General features: G+C 30.9%; 1 protein-coding gene across 1 annotated transcript; it reads right to left on the minus strand.

Moving 5' to 3' along the window:
• Positions 1-6406: 6406 nt before the first annotated feature.
• Positions 6407-10628, minus strand: LOC131630259 (equilibrative nucleotide transporter 3-like). The gene is made up of 10 exons (XM_058901053.1): positions 10545-10628; positions 9695-9762; positions 9484-9588; positions 9118-9273; positions 8589-8732; positions 8203-8308; positions 7910-8082; positions 7650-7810; positions 6880-7138; positions 6407-6804 (listed from the first exon to the last, which is right to left on the minus strand). The coding sequence occupies exons 2-10, from the start codon at positions 9725-9727 to the stop codon at positions 6697-6699; spliced, it is 1245 nt and encodes a 414-aa protein (XP_058757036.1). The 5' UTR covers positions 9728-9762; positions 10545-10628; the 3' UTR covers positions 6407-6696.
• Between the last annotated feature and the right edge of the window lie 294 nt (positions 10629-10922).

The raw sequence follows: 10922 nt of genomic DNA on the forward strand, positions 1-10922 counted from the left end.
ATAACACAATGAATCTTCTTCACATGCACACCTCAAACATGAGGTTTGAGTTAGGGGTGGCAAAACGGGTCGTGGCCCGCCAAGCCGGCCCGCGCACCCGCCAAAAAATGGCGGGTTGGGTTGGGATTTTAGGTCCGCCGCTCACTAAAGCCCGCCCCGCCAAAACCCGCCGCCCGCCAGCTAAAGCCCGCCCTTCCTCCAAAACTCACTATTTTTTTAGTTAATTCTAGTAATTGCAATTTTCGATGGTTTATTTTATACATTTATTTATAAATATATGTAATTTTTTTAAGTAAATTTGTTAAAAAATTGCTTTTATAAAAATTTGTTTTAAAAAAAAGTGAAAAGTTTAATTAAAAGGTAAAAAAACCTATTTATCTATTAAAAAAATATAAATAAAAATAGGCGGGTAAGCCCGCCGCCCGCCAACCCGCCATCTTGGCGGGGCGGGCATGACTTTTATGCCCATTTCACTTGGCGGGCATGCCCGCCCCGCTCGTTTTTTGGCGGGCATAAAGCGGGGCGAGCGGCGGGCGGGGCGGACGGCCCATTTTGCACCCCTAGTTTGAGTCTCCTTAAAATAGAAATGCTTCTTTAGGGGTTTTCTTCTTTGGATATCAGCTGATATCTCGTCCAAACTTAGTTGGATTCTATTTTTAATTTGTTCCAAAAAGAATACAACAAAAGATATGATTTGATTCAAATTCAAATTCAAATTTAAATCTCAAATATTTTATTTGATCGTGTTCAACTAATCAAACAAATCATATCACACATTGCTAAAAAATATCAACAACCCTTGTTGCATAAGTAACAGAAAACACATTCCATTAAACTGAAAAACATGCGCTCACAACAGCATCCTTATCCATGGAGAGATGCTCTACACATGGGGGAACGTCATGTTCCACACACTACGGAATTTATTGTCTCCGGCAACACTTTTTTAGGCAATATGTGTAAATTGTTGCCTAAAAAAATATCTGGCAACGATTTTTGTGTGTTGCCAAGACAATTTTCGCAACACCTTGCAAATGTACCCTATACTACTTCTGGGGACGATTATAGAGCGTTGTTATAATTTATCTTTGGAAATATGTAATAAATGTCCCCTCAAATATTTCTGGGAACAATTTTGAAGTGTCACATTATTCTTCACACAAAAGCTACGTTTTCTAAATGTTGCATAAATTTTTATTTAAAAAAATTTGACTGGCAACTTTCCTTTCAAACATAATCATTTTTATTTAATTTAATAATAAAACATATATTTTATAAAATTAAAATATTAAAAAATAATAATAAAATAAAAGACTCACGTGAGCCAAATCTAATTAAGCCCAGTTTCCACACAAGTCTTAGCTACAGGGAAAAGAAAATTAGAAAGAAAAGGAAAAGTCATAGTGAAGGGTGAACGAGGAACAAAACCTAAAAAGGAAGACTGCGCATCGGTGTGGTTGCGTTGCTGTGAGGCGCCGGTTGCGTTGTTGTACGTCGTCGGTTGCGTTGCTGTGGTCGTGTTGCTGTGCGTGTTGTTGTGTTTTCGACATCTTCGCTTCTTCTTTTGCGTCTTTTCCGGTAAGTGTTTTGCTGTGACTCTATGTATGTGAGGATATTTTGATATAGTATGAAATTTGTGTGACTCTGTATGTATGTATCCGTAATCGAATATTACACTGAATTCATGATTTATATGTTGGTTTCGGCGGTGCGAGTCGAAGTTTGTTAGCTTTGGCTTTGGTATAGGTTATTGATTGGGCTTGACATTGTTTTTTCTGTCAATAAAGTGTCAATAGGAGAGGTCTGTGTTATTTTTCGAGGACTGTTTTTGATTTCGTTTTAGTGTGTTCCTCTGTATTATTGATTTTTCTCCTCTTCTAACTTTGCTTAGTTAGTTTCTTTAAGAAAATAAGTTATCCAATTGAAAGTGTTCTTACAGGATAAAGTTCTTAAGCAAATCTAATCAATCTTCTTTGTTGAGTAAATCTTCTTATCAATCAGAACATCCAAATTCACTCTCTTCATATATATCTTCTTTGTTGAGTAAATCCGAACCAAAACTTCCTTCAAAGCAAATCTAATCAATCTTCTGAAGGATTTAACATCATGACAAATCAAAAACCAATCCTTACACCTAGATGTTATATAATCACATGTTGAATCTCTTGTTTAATAAGTTCTGTCAAGAAATTTAGCTGAACAACAATCACCCTCAACTTCTAGCTAACAAACTAAGGTCAAATGCTAGAACACAAGCTGGAACGTCTAGTTCCACATGTTGCCTCTGCATAAAATACATCTTGTACATATGTTGGTTTACCTAGTGCAACCAATCAAAAGGAACTACAAGTGTGTCAAAATAATGAAAATTTCTAATGAGCATTACAAATAACATTCATGTGACCGAAACTTGATGAACAAGTTCCCGCACCTTAAATTGGAGGAACAGTGGACGTCTTAACCATTAGTAACAAGTTGGACTCATTACATGTGAGATTGCATCAGGTGAAAAGGTGGAGCATCTAACAAAACTTATCAATAATAATAATGCAAGTGGAAGAAGCCTTGAGTTCAAAATGAGCTAAAAGCCAAGAGCAAAATAATTAATCCCCCCATCTGTATCCAAAAAAATGAATTATTGGAACATAAGATAATATAATCAAACTAGGATTTAGGCTGACTATCTTAACTGAAGAATTATGGTATAACAGGCACCGTCAGGAAGCACACATACACACGCACACATACACACACACTAACACGACTAATTTGTAAAAAGATTGAGTTGTGCCTAATTTTGGATGTGGTCCCCTTAGATAGATTCTGAGTGTATATGAATTGAGCTGCTAGATTAAGATATGGAGGGAAGTAAAATTTTTCTTTCTAATATTATATGTCGCATCATGTGAGGACAAGTAATGATTCAAGTTGGGGGTGTGATACCTAACATTTATCGAGTTATTGCAAACCTTATCATTTGAATTTATATTTTTAATTCATTTAATTTAATAGCTTAATTTATTGCATTTTGTTGTTTTTAAGTATATTTTAAAGAGTACAATAGGTGCTCTCATTTGTTAGTTTTTATGCATTTGTTACTTGTGTAAAGATAACTTCATATGAGTCCTGGAAAGAGAAATCTGGAATAACGCTTTAACGCCAATTTAAAGTGGAGAGCTATATGCAATAAAAGATACAAGTAGTGGACATTCATAGTTTTAGGGCTTACGTGGCAGCAATCTGCAAAATGGAATGCATTTGAATCAAATAACAAAGAGATAAGAACAAGGCGCTAGAGGAAAAAACTCTTCACAATAATACACCCACTATATCGCCCATCTTGTCTACCTACTATAAAGGACTGGTGTAAGACATTTCTGCCTGAATACCTGCGTCACTAGCCTACCACATGACACTTTGTATCCCACATGTTGATCGTACCTGACTCTACAATGGTACAAAAATGAGGAATTAGAGGGAAACTTGTTGATTCCTTTGGTCCATAATTCACGAATATAAAAAATCCCATGATCCAAGACAACACAAAAACCCTAGATCGAAGTGACTATAAAAGGACCTGTTAGAGGAAATGCAAAGAAGTTCATAAATTTGGAGAAAGAAACACTTTGTGAAAATCAGTGAAGAGAGTGAGCTGAACAAGGTGGAGAACTTCATCTTCTCATCATCTCATGTGTATGCTACCAGTATCTGGAGTGACAGAGGTTGTTTGTTGTTGATTGAGGATTACAAGAAGACAAATAAGTTACTCTTATGTTTTCATTTTTTTCATTATATGTTTAAGAATGTTTAGCTTACGATCCAGTATTGATGTATGTACTCATCATGAGGTAAATCCTTTTATATTGAGCAATGTGAAATTAATATGACATAGTTGTTTGTGTTAAATAATGTGTAGTGCTTTACTTTATCATTTGTCAAACTGTCGTAAATCTTCTTCTTTAAATGATCAACTTAGGAAAAGATACAATCTTGTTGTTGTGAGAGATCCAACAGCAAGTGGATTTCATGATAAAAGTGATTAAAAATAATAGGATAGAAATATTCACTAGCTTAACTACTTTAGACATAAAGAGCTACAGTCGTAAAGGACATTCAGAATAAAACTAGACATGCATTAAAGTTAAAAGCGAGGTTTAGATATTTGTCCTCTTGATTTACTGTTTATGATTTTTATGCTGTAGAGATACACCACAAGATCACTTTCTAACCTCTTTTGGCACGACATAACACATCATGTAGACACAATATACAAGTTATATTAATGGATCATTGCCCAAAATTCTCTCCATTATTAACTTCATTTTATTCTTATTAAACTGTTTTTAGCATTATTTACTCAAAAACTGGACATGTGACAATCATCAACTATTTTTATTCTTGCTTATGCTCATTTATAAAAGAAGGTTTTACAAATCAATCTAAGTTATTTTCCACTCCCTCTGGGTTCGACATCCTTACTATTCTATCACTTACTACTTTAGAATACATGTATACTTGCATATGACATCTCACATTTTCAAGCAACACCTTAAGATACAAAATTTTCATAGTAACTTAGTGGAGCATCCGCATTTCGCATTGCATAGGGCTAATATGGAAATTAGAAAATTCCATATGATTTTAGGAAATAGATTTGGGGATGGACTCCATGAACTCAACACACTTATAGCGTGTGACTCATGATTGATCAACTTCTAAACCTTTGTATTCAAGTCTTAAATGTTCATGAAATCACCGAGGGAAATGACACCAGATTACCATGAATCCTGCATAGAAAATCGTCAATTGTATAATGAACATTGGATTAGAATGGATTATCGTGGTATGGGTTACGCCTTTTGTTCAGATTTAGAAACTTCAACAATTTTTTATCGCTAAATTATTACATGAAATCCATTGTGAGAGTCAGTTAAGCTTCTTTAGTAATAAAACACTCAAGCTTAAGCTTTTTGTTCATAAACCATTCAGAGTACATTTTGTATTTGATTTCAAGGATAAAATGATTGACATTATGCACAAGAGAAGCTAAGTCTTGAGCAGAAGAAGATGACAAACCAGAAATAGAAATAGATTAACCTGGAGGAACTATTTTGATATTGGGTCTAGATGATTCCCTGTAAGCTCTTGTTTTCGTTCTCTTCAGCATAAAAATTTCATGAGACATAAATTAAGAACTTAGACATTTTCCCTTTTGATTCTTATACAAATTCCTTAAACTTCCCATAGTTGGATGATTGAAAGGTGATAAAGGAGGCTGAAGGTGAAATAGGTTTATTATGAGTGAGATGAATGAGTGTTTTGAGAGAAATGAATTTGAAATTTTAAAAATGAGATTAAATGGAGTTAGAAAATATGCAATGATTGTTTTAAGTGAATTGTAATGATAAAATTTAATGGCGAATGTAAAAAGTTACACAATTAATGCTTTGAAATTCAATGGGTTTGATTTAAATCAAGGGGAGATATGATTCAAATCAGAAGGGGAAACGTTTATTTGATTCGAGTCATACTTCAAAGAGATTCAAATCAAAAGGTACATTTTTTAAAAACCTCTTTTTTATTCGATTCAAAGATGAATGAGTCGAATCAAGATACCATACACACATCAAAACTTAACAAAAAAACATTGCCATCCCTAATGTACCTTGGTTCTACCACTCAAACTTAATCCTTAGAGTTGAGTACCACAATAATGATTTCTGGGTTCAATGTTATAGACGACGAAGGTTATCTAAATAATCTCACACACCATAGCTTATATATTACAAGATCAATATTCTAGGAAGTTTTTCACAAGTTTGAAACAAAGAGGCGATGTGTTTGTGAAAGGAAACGCACTCATGGGTTTTTCTCAAGATTTGTGAAAATATCGATTTGATCTCACATCAAAGTAAATTATTGTTTTAGGAAAACTGACAAAAAATGATTTATGTAAGTGCTAGAGGTTTGGCACAAAAAGGTGAGGAAACGAACAAAATGATTTGAGTCAAATCATGAAGTTATGGTTTGAATTAAGGTAGGAAAAAGAGGAAAATGTCATTTTTATTTGAATCATGATCCGAGTCATGCAAAAATATGATTCGAATCATGACTGTTTTTGAAAACAATATATTGTCCTAATTCGAGTCAACAGAAGTTGTGATTCAACTCAAGGAGTATTGTGATTCGAGTCAACTTAATTGACAAAAAATCCATATTTCAAATTGATGTTTGATCAAATCAGCCATATGCTTGATTCGAATCAAGCTTTCAAAAAAATACTTGATTTAAGTTTTTTGACTTGTGATTCAAGACACATACGAGATATTGACTTTGACCAACTTGTTCAAGTTTTAAAAACACATTATCATGTATTCACGTATTATTTATTGAATAAGAGGGTGACTCAAGGTATTGTTCTAATCAAATAAATGAATTACATAAATTACACACAAATTGATATAATAACATATCAAATTACAATTATCAAAAATTAAACTTAATTAAACTGAACATCAAAATAAAGATAATACCAACTAAGTAATTTCATCCAACCATATAAATAAATGACACATACACATAACTATTATGTGTCATTTAAATATATCCCTAAAAAAATAAATACTACTTTTATTTTTTTTTCTTACAAACATGGCGTCAATTATAATCATTCCTTTGTTAGTTGTAACTAAGATCTTACCAACCTTTACCTATCAACCACAACCAGTCTAATGTCACCCCTGCAAAAATACCACATAATAGAAACAACACCAACAGATTCCCCAATGCATTTTGTTCTGGACCCTGCAAAAATATAATAGATCAAAATATGAAATTTTAACATGCCTCAACTTGAATAAACACTTGATATACTCTCACCTTGTAACCCTTTGGTGCAGATGTCATAACACAAACAGTGAGGTAACCATTGGATAACCCCAAGAATGATGTCAACATTATCATCCATCCTTGGTCACCATACTTTGCAGTGAAATAAAATGCCGGAACAAGTAAAAAACGACATAGAATAACTATTGTGGTCAACTTTCTTGACTCCAATTTCAGGAATTCTAAGAGTGGAATGTATCTTCCTATTAGATCCCACACATTATACATTGCAACTAACACAAGTGCATACCTACAAAATTGGACCAATAATTATTTTAGTGGTGAATATAAGTACATAATACACATCATCATTATTTTGAATTAGTGTACTTACAGTCATGATCGATAGAAATCTAACATTTATTGATTTGATTTGAAAAAAATTATAAAAGTAAATATAAAATTCCCTTAAATACATTTTTGTCCATGTAATGTAAGTCGTGGAGTTTTTTATTTTCGTCTCTATACGTTTTTTTGGTATGAGTCCATGTATTTTATTTTTTTCTTGCGGTTTAGTTCTTAAAACTAAAATTCGCAGGAAAATCTGTAGTTTTTCTATAAATTTTTCCGCAAATTTTACTGCGGATTTTGATTTTAAGGACTAAAACAAACGCGAAAGTGAAATATATGGACTCAAACAAAAAAAAACTTACCGTGACTAAAATAAAAAACTCACTAACTTACAAGGACCAAAAATGCATTTAAACCTATAAAATTTTAAAATTACGAAATATTTAAAATGCTCTGAGTGTTGAACATACCATGTTCCCAAACTATGTGCTCCAGTATCTTCAAAAAGAAATCCAGGGAAAATAGATAGTGTCAATGCATATATTAAGAACATGTCAAGTAAATAATCAATATTTTCAAATAACAATTGCTTGTTTCCTTTCCTCTCTTGTGTTTTTGTATGATCCTCATCCTAAAAAAATTTAGGAAATTCTTGTCACATAAAATTGAATTATAAATATTGGAAAAATTTGACAGAGAAACTAATTAAAATAGAAGGAAAATATAATACTTCTTTGGATATTGTTTGGATGCCACTTGCTGCAAGATCTTGTAAAACAGTTTTACTTCCTTCCGATACTGCTTTTGTACGGTAGTACTTCACAATTGGTATTTTAGGAAAAACAAATGCGTAGAGAAGGACACACAAAAGTTCAAAGAATGTTGATATTGCAAAGAATAGTACTGCAATGACAATATACAACATGGTGAATAAGGGAAAGGTTATAATTATGTATAATTCAATAAAAAAATTAAAATGAAACATCATTAATATAACGATGGAGAAAGAAAAGTTGAACTTACTAGCTCCTTTTCTAAGACCGCCCCTAGAATTGTTAAATGTTGCTTTTGTGATTAACCTTAAACCAGATGTTAATACACCAGATGCTGCCAAACCAGCTAGAAAAGACTGTAACAATAAAATTACATTAAACAAAATCATTTGTGAAATGCATCTTCAATTATAGAGGAGCGATTATAATAAAATCAAGTGATTAGTCGCAAGTGATTAAGCAATTTCAGTTAGGAATGAATGGTTCAAGAGAATTCAAATTCAAATTCCAATTGAAAAAATCTTCAATCTAACTATATTTATCTTTCAAACTTATTTTAAATTCCAAAAAGTTAGGGACAAAATAGCTAGTAAGGTTGCATAATAAAATTTTAAGTATAAGATCAATATAGTTGACCTGAATGAATTCGGATTGCATGTAAGACAAATCTCCCACCATTCCACCTTGAACATGAGCATCTGCAATTCCAAATGCACCACTAATTGCACATATACCAATAAATGTTCCAATTCCCCCTTTACCGGATGTTGCTAAATTCAACTACAAAAAATATCATGAAAAATTCATCAAATCAAAATCATCTTTAACTAACTATTAAATGTCAGTCTCGAGAGTTGATTCTAGGTGATTTTTAGATTGAAGTTTATTATTCAACTCATTTTTAGGCTATACGTTTGGTTCTCTTGAATTAGTCGGTCGCAAAACCGGATACTAAAATTTCAAAAAATAAATATTTTAAAACAGAAGATACAAATTCTAGCTTCTAAGTAAAATCAATTCAAAAGACAAAATCACTTTTACTGTTTAAAAATCAAATACCTCAAAATCATCTGAAATCAATTCTACATGTTTAAAATTATTCTTGTAGAGGTGGAACCAAACATAAAATAAAATTAATTCAACAATATGAATATATAGGACTTACTATTAACACCAATAAAGTGGATATGAAAAAGAGGGAATATCCAAACAGATTTCTTAATCTAGTATTAACTTTTGCTTCATTATATGAAAGTATAAAAAGTGTTCCAACTGCAAATGGCTGGTATACAAGTGTAAACACCCTGGATGGATGATATTTCTGCACAAAAAGAAAGATATTAAATTACAACAAAAAAAAAAGGTGAAATGCATATCTGAGTTTAAAAATAATTTATAAAAAAAAAATTATAAAAAAATGTAATTTTATTATTGTAATTTAATCATTACCAATAAAAAAAATGTTCAAAATTGTTTCTCATAAACTATATTTTATAAAATTAAAATAAATGATTAAAAGTAAATAAATTACCGGAAACAATTCCATATAGTAATCTTCTATTGTGAGCATACTATTCCAAGAGAAAAGACATCCATTGCCAAGAAGCCAACAAACCACTATAGCAACATATTTTCCCTATGAATTGTCAAAAACAAATTAAAAATCAAATTAATAAGAAGAAAAAACTCAATTTACATTCTAAATATAAAACAATAGTAGATGAAAATTAAGAAAATAAAACCTTAAGACGCGATGGAGGCTCAGTATCGACCATAGCTCTATGGTGGATTATTCTTTTGAATCAATCTTCTAAAAAAAATGCAGACAACCTCAATTTAAAATCAGCTTCAATGTGTATATATAACTCCAAATAAGTCAACTATTGTCAATTATATATATATATATATATATATATATATATATATATATATATATATATATATATATATATATATATATATATATATATATATATATATATATATATATATATATATATATATATATATATATATATATATATATATATATATATATATTAAAGTATCCTTAATAATATAATCAAAATAATAATGGAAATCAATAAAGTGGAAATTATAGAATAGAGAGTTTATGGTAAATACTAAATTGTTAGTAGGGACAATAATTCAATAGAAATGGCATGTAAGCTGTCAAAGCATGTGTACAATTACTATAAAACAGCTCTAAAATCGACAATATATTATTAAATAATTAAAAATATATAATTTTCTATCAACACAATTATCATTATATATAATCAAAATTATACAAAAATTATAAAAATAGTAATTCGTATATCCACTTTTTTAGTATAATAATAATACCAAAAAAAGTGGATATTCTCTCTTTAAGTCCAAAAAAGTGAATTATACCCATCGGTGAAATACCAAAAAAGTGAATTATACGTATAGATTAAATGGTAGTCAAACATGAAGATGGTAATTCATCCGTGTGAACATAAACTTTAATTTCAAAAATAGTTGTAAATCACATAAAGGAAGATAGGACAAACACCTTAGGAAGACAATAACCATTAATATATATTAGAGAAAGATGGAGATGAAGCTTACTATTTTAGTAAAGGTAACATGAAGGAGCTACAAAAGCGTTGAGAAAGAGAAACATGAACTGTAAGAAGGAAGAGGGAAGAATCTTCATAATATATGTATAAAGAATGCCTTAGATGTGCTTAAATAATATTTTATTATTAGTCGTTTATTTCAAACTTATCATTATCAATGTGAATTCAACGTTACATAGTTTTCTTTTCATACGGTGCACTGCCGTTACGTGCACCACCATAGTTACTTCAACCTTAACGTCGGCTAGAATCTAGAGTACATTTATTTTAAAATAATTTTTATCTAATGAATTTTTATTCTTTTGATTTTGGTGTATATACCATTTTGGTCATTTATTTTAAATTTAAAAATATAGTTTTCAATTTG

The sequence above is a fragment of the Vicia villosa genome, unplaced genomic scaffold, assembly GCF_029867415.1.
Source record: "Vicia villosa cultivar HV-30 ecotype Madison, WI unplaced genomic scaffold, Vvil1.0 ctg.000664F_1_1, whole genome shotgun sequence".
Lineage (NCBI taxonomy): Eukaryota > Viridiplantae > Streptophyta > Magnoliopsida > Fabales > Fabaceae > Vicia > Vicia villosa.